The sequence below is a fragment of the Cephus cinctus genome, unplaced genomic scaffold (genome assembly GCF_000341935.2).
Source record: "Cephus cinctus unplaced genomic scaffold, Ccin1 Ccin1_scaffold0204, whole genome shotgun sequence".
NCBI classification, from domain to species: Eukaryota; Metazoa; Arthropoda; class Insecta; order Hymenoptera; family Cephidae; genus Cephus; species Cephus cinctus.
In genome coordinates, this window is record NW_014332923.1 from 1 (window position 1) to 16116 (window position 16116).

At 32.7% G+C, this 16116-nt stretch overlaps 3 protein-coding genes across 5 annotated transcripts; 2 read left to right on the forward strand and 1 right to left on the reverse strand.

Annotated features, from left to right (window-relative positions):
* Positions 1-463: 463 nt before the first annotated feature.
* LOC107264963 (E3 ubiquitin-protein ligase TRAIP) lies at positions 464-4035 on the forward strand. Of its 3 annotated transcripts, XM_015733817.2 has the most exons (8): positions 473-673; positions 1140-1503; positions 1721-2095; positions 2316-2417; positions 2502-2624; positions 2699-2924; positions 3039-3197; positions 3571-4035. In XM_015733817.2, exons 2-8 carry the CDS (start codon positions 1391-1393, stop codon positions 3712-3714), a joined length of 1242 nt encoding a protein of 413 aa, XP_015589303.1. In that variant the 5' UTR covers positions 473-673; positions 1140-1390; the 3' UTR covers positions 3715-4035. The 3 variants fall into 3 exon arrangements, with proteins under 3 accessions (XP_024937879.1, XP_015589303.1, XP_015589302.1); XM_015733816.2 differs by having other exon boundaries at positions 473-1503; XM_025082111.1 differs by lacking the exon at positions 3039-3197 and having other exon boundaries at positions 464-1503.
* A 138-nt stretch (positions 4036-4173) lies between these two features.
* On the forward strand, positions 4174-6105 carry LOC107264965. The gene is made up of 3 exons (XM_015733818.2): positions 4174-4546; positions 4611-4778; positions 4995-6105. The coding sequence occupies exons 1-3, from the start codon at positions 4379-4381 to the stop codon at positions 5259-5261; spliced, it is 603 nt and encodes a 200-aa protein (XP_015589304.2). The 5' UTR covers positions 4174-4378; the 3' UTR covers positions 5262-6105.
* Positions 6106-8602: 2497 nt separating this feature from the next.
* LOC107264894 (calcium and integrin-binding protein 1) lies at positions 8603-12443 on the reverse strand. Its single transcript, XM_015733675.2, has 5 exons — positions 12149-12443; positions 11943-12045; positions 11200-11347; positions 10862-10986; positions 8603-10309 (listed from the first exon to the last, which is right to left on the reverse strand). Exons 1-5 carry the CDS (start codon positions 12241-12243, stop codon positions 10199-10201), a joined length of 582 nt encoding a protein of 193 aa, XP_015589161.1. The 5' UTR covers positions 12244-12443; the 3' UTR covers positions 8603-10198.
* Positions 12444-16116: the final 3673 nt, after the last annotated feature.

Here is a 16116-nt window from a genome sequence, read left to right on the forward strand (position 1 = left end):
AAAAACGTGGAACTAGTTCGAGAGTCTCGTTCAGGTGGCGCGTCGACGCTCCAAAATCTACCAAAACACAGCTCCAGATTCCAATCAAAAACCAACTCCAGACCAATCAAAAACGTGGAACTGCTTCGAGGGCCCTCCACTAAGGTGGCGCGCCGGAACCAAAGAAAAATTGAGACCACCAAAAACAGGCTCATTGACAATCTCCCTACTCATCTCTAATGGTACTACTGGCAAGCTAGAGCTAATTATAAAGTGTGTGTATGTGTGAGAGAAAGCAAAATAGAATATTAAGGATACCTAGTCTGTAACTTATAGGACAATATATCATTATTCTTTTTATCTTAAAAACTCGAGTGTCTAAATTGTTTCTGAAGACGCCTGCCCAGTGCACAAACCCTACAAAAAGTCTCGTGATTCCGAAGGCTATAAAATCACGAAACGTCTCAATACGTATTCACACACACCATTCTATTCCGGAAAGAGCCCATAATATGGCGGAGCCAATCACTAACAAGCCCCACCGTTGGCCGGACTCTTACCAGAGGGACTCTACTCACTGTAGCCGCAGAAAGTGTAACTGGGAATAGAAAGAGAGAGCAAATCGTAAGGATCATTCTGTCCTTCTCTTGGGCAGGAGCGGAATCAGGAATAGGGGAACCCCGCGCAGTAAAATGTATGTCTCATGATGAACTTTATTTATATATTTTATAAGTTTAAGAATTGATTTAATCTTATGTTAACCATAAAATTTAAGGTTATATTTCTACTTTATTTACTTGCGAGAGTTTATCATATTGGGCTCAAAGTATACGTCTCGCGATAGCCCACACATAACACAATGAATTACCATTTTTTAATATTGAATTTTTATAAACTCGACTACCATAAAGCAATCACGACAATTGAAACTTGACGATGGATTTAACTCACGGAGGCTTCTGTCTCCAAGATTCGACTGTAACAACTTACATACATTCTAGATGTGCGGAGTAATCTTTCACATGGTTCTTATTTTGCACATTACAGTCCTGAACCCCTTCCATCCAGAAACCTTTCGACCAATAGAAAAAATATAGAAAATGACAGAACGGTCCTTACGATTTGCTCTCTCTTTCTATTCCCGATTACACTTTCTGCAGCTATAGTCAGCAGTCCAGTACTATATGTCGATGGTTTATGCTCCATCCCGGTATTTCTATGTTAATGCCTTGGTCAAATTTCGGTTATCTGGCACATTTCCTCATTGGAGGAGACAACCATAAGGAAGACTGGCACGTCTCCTCATTGGAGGAGGCAGTCACAAGGAAAGGAAGGAAGGAACCATAAGGAAAGGTGGAAAGGATTTTGGTTATAATACTTTGGCTCATCTCATGCACTTTGGAGAATAAATATGAAAATCACGTGCGTTATATGTTGCGATCCCCTTACACCATCGGATGACGTATTTTATACTCCATGCGGTCATGTATTTCACTTCTCCTGCATCGTAAAATGGTTGGAAAGGTAAATATTCTTTTGTATTAAACTTTTTTTTGAGAATATCATTAGTTTAAGTTTAGATGCTTTTATTTTTGAGATTCTTTTTTCAATTTTTCACATAATAAATCATGTCTAATGTAATTTGTTCTCGTATGCGTAATACAACTTTTGCTCATTAAATTTCAGTAAATACTTTAATGTTAAATGTATATTGTGATATTAATCTTTTCTTTTTTCATAGATCCAAATCATGCCCACAATGTCGAGAGAAAGTTACAGAAACTAAGATCCACCGAATTTACTTCAATTACTCTGATACTAATGTGCCTGTTGAAAGCTCTTCCTCGCTACAAGAGCGAGTTGAAAATCTTAAATTTCAAATAATGTTGAAGGAGAATGACATTAAGCATTATACCTCAAAGGCTGCAACCCTGGAACATCAAACTTCAGGACTTAGGAAAGAGGTGCGGAAGCTTGAAAGTGAAATGCTACAAAAGGATTCTGCTATATATGCTCTACAAAAGCAGATAAATTATTTAAAACAGCAAAATGAAGAGGCTGAAGCAGCAAAGAAACAAGCTGCCGTTCTAAAAAGAAAGTTAGAAGAGTTACGAAGGTATGTCAAAACTTTCAAACAGTTACTGTTAAAAGAATATTTCAGGATAATTTATGTATAGGGTTATTCATGACAAACGCATCACCTGAAGATGGTTCTACCATTGAAATTAGACAGAATAACTTAAGGTGTTGTGTTTTTCATTAATAACCCTGTATAATAGAATTTGTGAGATCAAGTTTTAGTATGATGAATTCATTAACAATTATTCCATTACTAGTGTTCAAGTTATACTGGATGCTCCTGCTGAAGAGGTTGATGAAATTATAGCAAATACAAAAAATCCCGCTAGTCTTGCAACATATATTTGTGTGATCAAAAGGCGAGCTATTTTCTTTAATAATGTATAATTAAAATTGTTAGATTAATAACAGTTCTAATAGATTTTACAATGTAATGTCATTAGGGAATTGACAAGCAGTTCTAATAAATGTAGAGAATTACGGACTACTGCCAAGAAGTTACAGCAAGATCTTACAAAGGTTTCCTTAGAACGCAACTTTCTCAATGATGAACATTCAAAGAGAATGTATGTTTGTTTCAATATGAATTATTTCCATACAAGAAATTTCATAAATTTTAAATGTATTATTTTTATTACAGGCAATTGCAAGAAGATTATGCAATATGCGAAAGTGAAAAAATGGCACTTCAACAAAAGTGTGCAGAACTGGAAGCAGTAATTTCAAATTGCTCCAGTTTTAACAAATCTAATGATAGCAATCGTTTATCTATTGAAAGTAATACACAAAGGGAAGACACCTCGCGTATAAGCTTATCCTCTTCAGTCGAAAAGAAGAACAGTGATGATTCAGTGATTTTTGTATCGGTAATAATCAATGAGCTTGTTGCAAATATATTTGCTTTATTTGGATTAAATAATATTCGCGATGGATAATCGAATTCTACGTTTTCTTCTCTAAATATCATTTCTATTTTTTAGTATTCAGTTTCTGAACCTTCGCGGTCGACTGAAAATGTTAATAATTCTCAAGTAAAATCGATTGGTGTTCCTACTTTGAAAGCACAACATTCGCAACGGCACAAAAATAGTGGATTTTCTATCTTGGCAAAAAAATCTAGAATATCTCATCCCTCTAATGTGAGTACCATACATAGGTTTTTGTAATTCTTTTTAATATAATCAAAATGTTAAAAGATACATCCTGCATTTGAATGTAGCATACATCTTGAAATTGAAGGATTGTATGCTAAGTAGCTTCAGATTAGATATTAAATTCTTCCTTTTTGTACATATTGTGTAAATCACGATTATACTTTACTTGATAGGATGGAGTATTCTTCATTAATGTATTTATTTAAAAAACTTGTCCCATTTGAAACAAATATTATAAATATATTCATATTAGCTACTTCATACTAATTCCTTATTTTATTAATGTTATTAGATATAATTAAGAATCAGCAGTACTTCCATTGAAGGTATGAAAGTGTCATTGTACTTTTTGCTTCAGACACGCGTGATACCTGAAGATATTACATACAATGGGTTTGGTGGTCATTCGAAATCTGACAATTTTCCTACATCTAGCAGTGGCACAAAACAAAAAAAATTAAACGACTTCCGCAAATCCAAAAAACTGAAACTTGACAATTGAAGCATTCAAGCATTTACCATTAACAAAATATAATTCTGTATACAATTAAATTTTAGGATTTCTTCCTGGATAGTTCGACAAGAAGTTGTATATTATTTTAATTATTATATAAAATATCAAGAGACTGAACTTTACAATTGAAGCATTCAAGCATTTACCGTTAATAAAATATAATCCTGTAAACAATTAAATTTGAAGATTTCTTCGTGGATAGTTCAACAGGAAATTGTATATTATGTTAATTATTTAAAATATCTGTACATTTCTGCGATGTAGAATTTGGTAGTGAGTTTTGTAACAAATAAAAATGTTTAATTTTCATATTTCATTTCATGTTCAATAGCACCTTTCATATTTGTCATCATCTTATTTTGTGGACCAAGAAAATATATTTATGTAATCCTATTCTATTTAATGGCATTATTTATAATATTGTGAATAAACTAAGAAGCGATAATTTTAAATTGAATAAACAAAATTTTCGTTACCTCGTTAAAAAAAACATACTCAAGCATAACGCTGTTCTGTTGTCTCTTGATCCATTGTTAAAAATGTTCAGAGCACACACTGTTATTCAGTAAAAAAAATACCAACAAAAATATAAAAATAAAAGTTTCTTAGGTCAAGTATAACTCGTATTATAAAAAATTAGTTCACAATTAAGATGCCTAATAGAAACATGTTAAAAACCCAAACCACTTCTCGTTTACCGGCATTGCAATCATCTTTCATGGGAGCGTATCCTCCCACTAAGACTCATGCTACGTCATACAATGGAGGCATCATTAATTATTTTCAAAAATACAGGAATGAAGTACTATCCAGATTTTCGGTATGTTTTTTAAATATATCTTTTTTCACATGGCTAATCCTATTTCAAAAATTGTTTCCAAAAGATGCCATCGTATGATTGGGGAAGTTCTCGCAAAGTGACGTATGTACCAAGACCTGAATTAGTATCAGCAATCGGGGTTCATAAATATGAAAAATCCTTGGCAATACCAATAAATAATATCACAACTATAGATGCTGGACGTATGAGAGAGGTTGATGAACTGTATAAGGTAACCGTAAATCTTAACTTGTATCAAGTTTTCTTCAATTTGACCACACTAGTTCAATAGTCGACTTGTTATATTGAACTTCAAAGCCGCATGCTCGTTTCGTAAGTTTCAACTAGCTTTTCAGTTGCGCAAGCAATTTCCTTCGTAATCATTCCTAACGCGGTTTGTACTTTGGAAAGAGCTTGTTAATAATTTTATGAAAAATATGTTTCACAGGGAGTGCAGATGCATCGCCAACAATATAAGGATCACACGAGAAAACTACATCCTTTAGATTTCTTCAGGTCTAATGAGTATTCGTATCAGTGTGCACCGAGTCTTTTACCTTCATATTTATTTAAATATCCACAAACTTATATTGAGTATAAATTACCGTCAGTTTTACCATTGACGTATGAGAAGAGAATGAATACACCATTTATTCCTGATTTAGCATTTCCAGGAATATATAACTCCGGCAGTTGTATCGCTTATAAAAGATGATCTTGAATTAGAAAGGAGTAATCAGGATCGTAAATTGTTAATTTCTATCTCGGTTAATTAAATATTGATTCTTTTATTATTTTGATATCGAATAGGTTATTTTATTCACTTATTTAGCTGTTTAAAAAAACCCAATGCGCTCTCTACAGAGTGTGAGAAACACTTCTTGTTTTAGATGATTAATTATTGAAAGTACTTTGACTTTGGCAGTACCTTATCAGATACCAATGTGACAACAATTTTATTCGAAACTTTCAATCGAACCAACATACCCGTTATGTGCGATTTGTTCTCTAGTTGTTGCCAACGAAGCACTGTCGACATTGTCATTTCCAGTTATAAGAGAAATATTGATGTCATACTTCAATTTTTCATGGAGTTGATAAAAATGAAAGGTAGAAGCAATCACTGAAAAAAGGGATTAAACGAGTTTTACCTCTATATGACAAATGTTCGTAATATTGTGCGTTTAATAGAATAAATTGAAAGTTTAAGAATAGGGCGTGGTTTCGTTTGTCATACATACATAAATCCTACGATTCTTAAGAGTCGAACGCACTTCTAATTGTTTACTAACGTTCACCATTTGCCCGTTGTATGTCAAATAACTTAATTGTTCTCTCGTATGATTAGCTAGACTTTTTTATCAATTACTACGGAGCACTGAATAAATAAAAAATGCACATACGGACATAATCATATGGTGTCTATTACTAAATGCTTACGTGGAATTATAATAAAAATGTACAAAGTGTATCAGCTAAGATGCACATTTGCGATTTGCGGTAAAACGGTTCACAATATAAAAAATCTGATGTAATGTATATTTAATATTTTCTGATTGTGCATCGAATGGGCATATTATTAATGTTGGTTTGACTTCTGTTCGCAAATAAAAAAAATTATCTTTGCCATTTTAAATAATATCGAAAAAAGTTAAAAGCAAAAGTTGTGCAGCAAGAAAAAATAATAGAGATGAAAAATATTTTCATCTCTATTTTCATAAAAATAATATAATTAGAGATGAAATTTTGTCATTTTTTGACATATTTTCGATACTGGGCTAACGCTTGGTTTCGTGCAGCAACTTCATGCCGAACTCTTGATGCCCAATTGTTTTGAGATAAGCATTCAGTCAGACGCAAACCCGTACACGGTGGCTAAAACATATTGCAATGCTATTTTTTTGTTACAAGTTGGAAGTCGAAGTATTCTTGGCGTAGATTTCCATTTTCCTAGACGTAGATTTTGGAGTCTTCGTGTTCCTGAACGTATATTTCGGAGTCGAAAAGTCAACACAAACTTGACAACATGAAGAAAGCATGAGTATACCAATTTGCGACTTCCGATGGTGAAGTTGGAGAAGACTTTTCGGCTGTGTAATGAACTTGGTATTGGCCACGCTAGGTTAAGATACCTTAGAATTCTAATGTTGGATATTCTTAGGTTTATTTTTTTTTTTTAACGAAAAATATTCCTAGTTATATGTTCATCATATAACATCTATATTATATGATCAGTGACATGCAAAGAATTGTTTTGATCATTATTCCTCAGAGTGTGGAATATAGTAGGCCTACTAATGTCATGTTAATATTAGCATTTATATATGTTGATCGGAAACACTGCATTGGAAAGAAGCTACCTTATTATTATAATATGGTATATATATTATTTAAGATATATTGACGTTATGTAAATGAGTGAGAAAATGTAACAAACATGTACTTTACACTAATATGTAACTTTCTGTTTGTCGGTCATAAACATGTACGAAAATATTTCTCAGAGGTCTTAAAACATAAATTATTCGTTAATTTAACTGAAGTGAAGACAGTTTATTGCAGTATCTTTATTGAAGTTCTTGAATCTTGATAGATGCTGATTCAAGGCAAAATCGATAGCAGTATTGTTCTCGTAGAACCTTAGCCACCTACCGGAACTTGTGGTGTTTAGTAGAAAATGTATGTGCTTATATGCGATAGCTAATTACCCGGAAGTCGATATCAATGAAGTGAATTTACAGCATTAACTCTTAATATTAATAAAATTTACAAAATATATATTACTCTGATAATCTATAATATTTGAGACTACTGAATCCCAGATATCAATACGGTATTACTGGTTTATTAGGAAACGGATAAACTTTTGTACTTTATCGTCTGTACGTATTAAACAGATAACTTTATATTTCATATGGATAATATATGTATATTAACATAACTTCATTGATCGTAACAACTAACAAGGAAGGTCACCTTAGTGTACCCCCGGAACCTGAGTTGAAAAAATGATATTTTGTAGTTCACATGAAAGTATAAATCCTCACACAAAATGAGGTGTCCACTCGCATATTTAAGGAGTGAAATTAATTCCTGAAAATCGGTGGTTTTTTCGTTTTTCGCTAATATCTTCGAAACTAAAATGGATACGACAAAAGTTTAAATAGCAAAGTTATTCGTTTTTCAGTGCTCTACAATAATATGTAGTTAAAAATTATATAGAAATTGTTTATTTATTTTATTTTCATAAAAAACGTGTTATTTTATACATTTTCTTCTATTTTGACATAATAAACTTAATTGTTTCGACTCAAAATTCAATGATATCAATCTACATTCGTTTTCTCCGTCTCAAAAACTCATTAAACCGGAGAGTTATTTTTTCCAACCGCAAAACAGTGGCTAACCGAAATCTATTTTCCGAGTTTTGGCGACAACAGTGCACTCTTAATCGACTCCAGGAGTGGACACTGTTCAGAAGTAGTTAATATAGTAACTCCTCCTAACAAAAAAATTGTATTACAAATTATTCCAAAAGGAACAACAGGACAAATACAACCATTAGATGTGTTTGGCTTTCGAATATGGAAAAATTTTGTTAGGCATTTTTCAGATGTAGTAATTCTGTCCGGTAGCGATGTAAATCTGCATTTAAGAAATAACATCATCAAACTGCAGTCACTTGTTCACAATCAACTTTCTTCCCCACGTTATATTAATATGTTTAAATATGCATGGTACAAAAGTGGCTACACAGAAACAGCACCCCTTGAATTCATTAATCCGGTGACGTTTGGTTTTGGAGATAATTCGGAACCACGATGTCACATTTGTGGTGATTTAGCTGTTATAACATGTTCATGGTGCAAAAAACCTTTGTGCCTCAAACACTTCTTTGAGCAGTATCATTATTGTAATGAATATATTCCATAATATGAAAGTGAAGAAACTGATAAGTGCATGGCCTGCTTTTTCTTCCTGCTTTCATGAGTACTAGACATCTTAATAGCTCTAATACATGAATTAAAGGCTTCTAATAAATAAAATGAAGACATGTATATTAAATAAAGTTTTATATAGAATGGAAAATTGAAAATACATTGAATTTCGAGTCGAAACACTTAAGTTTATTATGACAAAATAGAGGAAAATGTGTAAAAAAACACGTTTTTTATAAAAATTAAATAAATAAACAATTTCTATATAATTTTCAACTACATATTATTGTAGAGCACTGAAAAACGAATAACTTTGCTATTTAAACTTTTGTCGTATCCATTTTAGTTTCGAAGATATTAGCGAAAAACGAAAAAACCACCGATTTTCAGGAATTAATTTCACTCCTTAAATATGCGAGTGGACACCTCATTTTGTGTGAGGATTTATACTTTCATGTGAACTACAAAATATCATTTTTTCAACCCAGGTTCCTGGGGTACACTAAGGTGACCTTCCTTGTAAGTAATAATTACCAAGCGATTGATTATTCTAATATACAGTATCACCAAAGATACATGAATGAATATTTTTGAGAACTGGCAATTCCAATTTTATGTAGAATCCCAGAAAATATTACATAAAAAGATTGTGTCACTTAGATGCTGGAAATAATATAACAAATATTATATCACAACAATATAATTGCTATATGAAATTAGCCCAAAAAAGATGCATCACAATGAATTTTGAATATAGTGTTACACTTATGACAGCATATTACCGATGTTATATTAGTAAATAATATTTTAATATATTAATAATAAAATATGTAGTATAAAAATAAAGATAAACGGATTATATTATTGTTATGTGAAATCTATATTACTTTGTGTGTAACCTTTTCATTTATATGTAAATTATTTCCAGCACAGTACAAAATGTAATGGTACATTCACAATACGTCTATACGTCCATGCACACGAGGGACATGCTTAGAATTTTTGTGACGTGTATGAAGCAATGCGTGTGTTATATCAGTCTTACTATAATACGTTATTATTATGTTATTATATATCATAACAGTGTTTGCTGGGATAGGTATTTCCTGTTGGATTTCATTTAATTTGTGGGGTTATTTGCGCGTATTATAACGTGTATAAAAATTCATTACAAATGAAAGGGCGACGATTTGAATACACGCGTCGAATTTCATTTTATATCTATAGGATGCGTATATTTTATATCACTTTTTTAAATTTCATATTATACGCAATGTGTTTTTCGTCTTTGAGCGGGAGTACTTCGTATTTCGGAATGGTACAAGAAATTTGTCACGGCAAAAGCGTAAGGTAATTGATAAATAATTCAAATGTTTATCTAGCGAGTCTTTCTCGTGGAAGAATCCGTCGTTAATGATATTAACAAATAAAATTGTCCTTCTATTCGACGTCACGTACAAGTTATTTTATTATAAATATATGAATATTTATTCAAAGATAAAGTAATTATTGAAATTTCTTAAGCATATAAAACAATTTATATACCCCAAAGTAAGCGGCACGAAATAAGTAACGAGTTCATTAATTTGTTTCAAGTCCTATATAAATTAACACTAATTTACAATTAATTGGAATATTAATAATTTTCTAGAGGTACACTTAATTTATGGGAGGGCTTTTAGCAGCTTGATCAGTATAAATAATTTACACGTTGTTATGGCATTAATTGGAAAGTCTGTGCAAATTCTGGCATTCTTGCAACGGTATGTACGAACTCTTGTGGGCCAATGCTACCAGTATGATCAAGGTCCATTTCCTCTAATACCTAAAAAAAATATTTTGAAAAAGATCTGTGTATCCATAGTAATATTATTAGTATTATTATTATATATATATATATGCCTTAATGACCGATCAACACAGGAAAGTGTCGAAAACGAATATAGAATCTTTTTTGTATTTATTTCAATGACACTTGACGATAACAATTTTATGGGGTAAAACACTCTTATGGTTAAACCCTTAGTAAATGGCACAAGAATAATAGTGGTAATGCTCGTATATAGTATGCATCGACTTTAGCCAGGTATGAGGGTGCAATCCTTTATAACGCAAAATGCGCTCGACATTGAGCAGGACTTAGATCGAGGAGGATATCGATGCCCTCCATTATGGTGCATAAGACAATAGCATTATTATCCCATAAGCCATAATAGAATCACGCTCGCACCACGTGAGAAAAGTTTCACGTTGTAGATTGAGTACATACACTTCTCTCTTTGTATATGGAAACGAGAGATTCTGCGTTCTTGTACATAATCATGTACATAGCCACATACATGCAGATAGACATATGTATACACGGATCGATACAAACCATTTGGGCTATGTGTTCTGCACTCTGCCGATCAATTCTGATCTGTCCATTCTCATTGAATCCTGTCAGCCTCTCTACAGCTTCGATCAAATCGTCGAGAGAGACTTGATTGTCGCCGTCAAAGTCTGGCAACAAATTCATTGATATATTTCAGTAACATTTACATCTAATTCAGAAAGCGTATATAAATAAATTTCAATTTCAATTGGGTGCGGAGAATACAAACTGTTGTACCATTATTTCAGAAATCATCGGATAAGTGACAGGAAGGTATTATTTGAAATGCGATCAGTCAGTAGTAAGAGTAGAGATAATTAAGCGGAGAATACTAAAATTACCAAAAATTTGAAATGCCCAGGCAGCGCGTACATATTCAGGACAATTGTCCGAAAGAGCTGAACACAAGTCCAGAACATCGTCGAAACTCATACAGCTGTCCTGTTCGGATGAGAATACTCGTAGCACGGATTCACGGAATGGATTGTGCTGAAAATTTCATGAAATCTCTATGAGATTGGCAATATTTCAAATTTGACTTCATCCGGCGTGGTTATACTTTAAAAGCAATTTTCATTGCTGGCTGTTTTGCAGAAGCATATATTTTATCAGTGATTGTCCTGCTACGGTTAAACCTCATACGTGTGAAATATGTAATTTGTCATCAGACTAACATACGATCGAATGGTTCATAGTTGAAAAATGTTCTGTGTTGTTGGATAACGATTAAAGTACGGTTCGATATATTTTCTATGTAAATATTAAAACGCAATTGTTTCGTTATTAATATTTTACGTTTAGAAAAAAGGAGTGAGTTTTTATGTACCGTGTATTTTAACAGCAATAAAAGAAGTTTCTATTCTATTGTCCGTATGGCTATTAAATCTTATCTAGATAAAAATAATAAGATATGGATGTATACATACATATATATAAATATAATCCTAACGCGAATAATTGATATCGAAGCAAATTATCAAGTTATACACTTTATACGCAATTCAGCAAATTTCTATAATTATAGAAGTTACAAGATTTTCTTTGCATATAATTGTCACCAATTTTTAATCAATTATGTACTTACTCGTATTTGTGGTAGAATTTTCAAAATATCATCGACAGGAAATCGATGATATATATCTTTGGACAATTCTTCGGTACCCAATGTTTTAAACAATTTAAAAATACTGAAAGAATAAATTCCATGCAATTAATTACATTGAAACAGTAGATTACCCAAAACATTTCTTGAATCAAATAAATCCAATTTTAATATTCGCAATTACTTACTGATGAATTTCAGCTTTGGTTAAATACGTAAGTTGCGTATATTCTTCTAGCATCTCCTGCGTGATGCCGACTCTGACTGATTTCGAGTTTCCCATAATCGATAGTCACTACTCTTTATCAGTGTTAGCGTTTAAAAGTCAATATCGTATTGGTAAATATTTAAACTTCCCGATAAAGATATGTAACCCGTTTTAATTATTCTATCTAAAGTAAATGGTAAAGAATATGATAATTTCAACGGTCTAGCGTAATTAATGTTACCGAATGAATATCCATTCGAATACTGACTTAAAAGTATAGTCTGGTGCTATCAAACGGATTGCCGTGATTCATAATCTTATCAAACCAACATAAACGTAGTACGTATTATAAAAAGCACTGACCTGTTTCCTGTTTCATGTCTATGTATCGGAGAGAGACATAACTATGGTTGGAGGTAAATTTGAAAAATACGTTATATAGATACAACGCGTGGGAAATGTTTTATCGTAATTCTCTTTTATATTGTGTTCTGGCAACACACTCATTAAAATCGATATGCAAAAACTGCGCCAATTACATGACGGGATGTCTGGATTGGATCAAAGTATTGGCGATGCATTACTATTATACCATATATAAAAACAGTGAAAAAATGCACGTCACCAAATAGATGCATGATTGGTTCTGATTTGTACAATATAAACAAATTAATTTGTTTTACAAATATATGAATATAACTCATCGTAATTATTATATTTCAAAATTTTAAACATCTATCTAATTCATACTCGTAAAAAATATATTTGTGAGATGGATCAATATATTTCTCAGTATACATATTATTATTATATTAAATGTTATTAAATCAATTGTTATTTAACAATTGTTTATATCGAGTAATTTTCTTCAGTAAATATAGCCTGTTCACGTTTCTTCATATAGAGATAGTAAACATTTGGTGTTGCGAGATAATAAAGTAATTATTTATATTCTATTGTAGCTTGCAAAGATAAAGTCGCTATTACGAAACGATATGTATATGAAGAAACAGTTGATCGATCAATTTGGTTATGAAAGATTGACTATGATAAAAAAAAGTGATCAAATTACTTGACTTTTTTCCACTTGCTCAATTCATCGGTTCAAATTGCGCCACGAGTCATATTTATCATAGTGAAATATGGCTATTAATATTATTTCAATTGGAAAGTATATGCATGCATATATGTATATATTTAAGCATGTAATTTGATTATAGAGGTGTAAAACCGTGTTTCAATGATGCAATGTAATCGCTGAAAGTTAACATCGACGTTGGTCGAATATATATCTATATATTTATGTACATGCATTGGAAAATTCAGTGTAACACTGTGATAATCTTCCGATAGTTTAATTGCATTATTCAAGTATATAAACCTTGATTGCTAATCAATCAATGACAATCAATATAGATTCAAATATATTCCACACATCGGTATATGGAAAATAGTAATGAAATTGAAATTTTGATAAACGTACAAACTTTTGACATTGTCATATGATGACGTTTGAATTTCACAATTCGTGCATGTTTAAAGATTATTATTGAAATCGAAGAGTTCTCCTACACACGTTTCCACAATGTGGATGCAGCACGGCGTACGATTGAACCGTAATAGAAGAAAGTCCCTCACTCATCATCATTTCTTCTTTTTACGCACAGTACGTACGTTGGCTTTCACATATCCCAAGTATATAATCTCCACATACACCCGATAATGAACATCCTCGACCCTTCGATATTTAGCGCATGAACGGCGTGGTCGTTCGGATCGGGCTTAAAGCTAGCCAATAATTATTACATGACTACGGAGCGGTTATTGTCCCAATTCGGGACGGTTGGGGATAATGGCTCGACTAGAGAGGTCATGTGAAGCTGACGTTCCAACATGTCAACAGCAACTATGCATCATGAGATGTCTAGCGCACGTAACGCATCCCGTGGATATGGGCACGGAGTGGTTCATTACAATAAGTAGTCAACGTTCAAATGAACCGTGTTTACCATGAAATATCCCCCCCCCCCCATAGTTTCCCTCGTACAGGAAAATGCTTCTGATACGATCCTAAGCCATTAATTGGAGAATACCGATTTGCCTACATCTGTGGCAGAGCTTTTATTGAAATTCAAACATGCCGACGACCGAGAACAAGCGAACTCTGATTCCAGATGATTTTACCGACTAATGGGAATTCAAAGTTCATATGGCAAAGTATAACAGCCAGGAACGATGGGAGTCATAAATTCATGACGGAAGGATGAAATTTAAGTGTCTCGTATGTCTTTGAATAAATGTAAAAAATGCTTACCTAGGCTGATAAATTCGAATTAAAGAGAGTACTGAGAGAGGTACATCATACCTTCCATCAGCATTCATCACACGTAACCATGAGAAAGGGCTGAAAAGGTCTTACGTGGAAGTTGATGCTCACTGCACTGCCTGAGCTGGCTGTACGTCTATCCTTAGAATTGGAGTGGATGGCAGTAGTACAATAGTTCGCATTGCATTGGACCTCAGGAAGTGATAGCGATCTAGTCAAGTGATAGCTTGGTGTTGTATTGCATACTGTGAAATCTCCTGTATTATACGTCGCTGACAAACGCGTTAAGATGTGCACACGATTGGCTTGTATTTACTGTTGAATTCGGATTAAGTCTTGTATTCGTTGAATATCATGAATGTCTATATTAGGGAAACAAATTGATTACAGCTATTCAAGTAATTCCTGCTTAAGTGGCTAACCATCGCATGCATACTGACGGCTATTATTTATTAGGAGAAATTGATAGATCTTGGGATTAGGATTAACATGCCTTTTTGTGAAACGTTTTCTATGAATAAATGAAGCTAACGAGATTTTCGTTACTATAGTGATTGGATTTCCGTATTTCTCTATATTCCAATAGAGTTGTGAACGCAGGTTAAAATCCTTGCTAAAGCTGTCTAGAAAATTTATCGATCTACTTTCCCTATTTCTTAATTATTCAAACTGAATCGTGTGCATAAATACTTTTAAAAAATTTAGATATATTAAATATCTTGGAACATTGTTTATAATCAATGCAGAATGTCGAATAGACATTGAACAGGATACCAAAAAATATTAGAGCTTTTTTATTCGTCGGTGCTTTATTTGGATTTGTAAGAAAATCACTTGTTCTTTGAATCGATATTAATAAACGTGGCATTGGCGTCGGTCGTAAATCAAAACAAGGATTGTCAATGGCAGGGGAATTTAATTTTATTTAATTGTGTAAAATTGTATGTTGTCGATAGTTTCGAAGTCCAAATCCAATAAGCTTAATTAAGAGCTTTAATGAATTCTCCTGTTCTAGTCGCTCCACTTCCTCGTAACTACCAATGCTTATTAATTATTTTCCACCAGGGATTTCTCGACGGAGCACTGGCACGAATAGTTTGCATTATTCACAATTTCCCAAGTTTTACCGAAGCCACGTGAAAATTCCAGGAAGTTACCATAAACACGAGTATGGTAATAGGCTTTGAAAAATTTTAATCATCAACATATTAACATATGATATATTCATCATTCATAAGATTTCATTTTTATTCAAGTTACGTTAGACTCAACCTCTAACGTTGAGACTTAAGTAAATCAATTTGAACAAATTTAATAGAATATTGTACATCAAATATCATTTCAGTCGTCTGAATAATATACTTTATACAAAGTCACAAAATTGTCTTTCTAAGAATATGCTTGGCGCTGTTTGGCGTATCCATTTTAATCTAGAATTAATTACGTAATGGCGTCCTATGCCAGTTATTCGATAATGTTATATAGTGTAAAGCTTGAGCGTGGGTGAATATTTCGGGTAGCACGAAACCACCGTGGATACTCGAAATTGTTTTGTCGATGTTCAACTACCCTGGGAATGATCTAGTCTATCGATTAACCGAGCGAAAAATGACTGCGTAACG

Coding starts and splice junctions, on each gene's coding strand:
- LOC107264894 (XM_015733675.2), bottom strand. CDS start 12,243: ATGGGAAACTCGAAATCAGTCAGAGTCGGCATCACGCAGGAGATGCTA. Junction 11,348..11,942: donor AAATTCTACCACAAATACGA/GTAAGTACATAA, acceptor TGAAATTTTCAG/CACAATCCATTCCGTGAATC. Junction 10,310..10,861: donor CAGAACACATAGCCCAAATG/GTTTGTATCGAT, acceptor TATTTTTTTTAG/GTATTAGAGGAAATGGACCT.
- LOC107264965 (XM_015733818.2), top strand. CDS start 4,379: ATGCCTAATAGAAACATGTTAAAAACCCAAACCACTTCTCGTTTACCG. Junction 4,547..4,610: donor AAGTACTATCCAGATTTTCG/GTATGTTTTTTA, acceptor TGTTTCCAAAAG/ATGCCATCGTATGATTGGGG. Junction 4,779..4,994: donor AGGTTGATGAACTGTATAAG/GTAACCGTAAAT, acceptor TATGTTTCACAG/GGAGTGCAGATGCATCGCCA.
- LOC107264963 (XM_015733816.2), top strand. CDS start 1,391: ATGAAAATCACGTGCGTTATATGTTGCGATCCCCTTACACCATCGGAT. Junction 2,418..2,501: donor TATATTTGTGTGATCAAAAG/GCGAGCTATTTT, acceptor TAATGTCATTAG/GGAATTGACAAGCAGTTCTA. Junction 2,925..3,038: donor ATTCAGTGATTTTTGTATCG/GTAATAATCAAT, acceptor TCTATTTTTTAG/TATTCAGTTTCTGAACCTTC.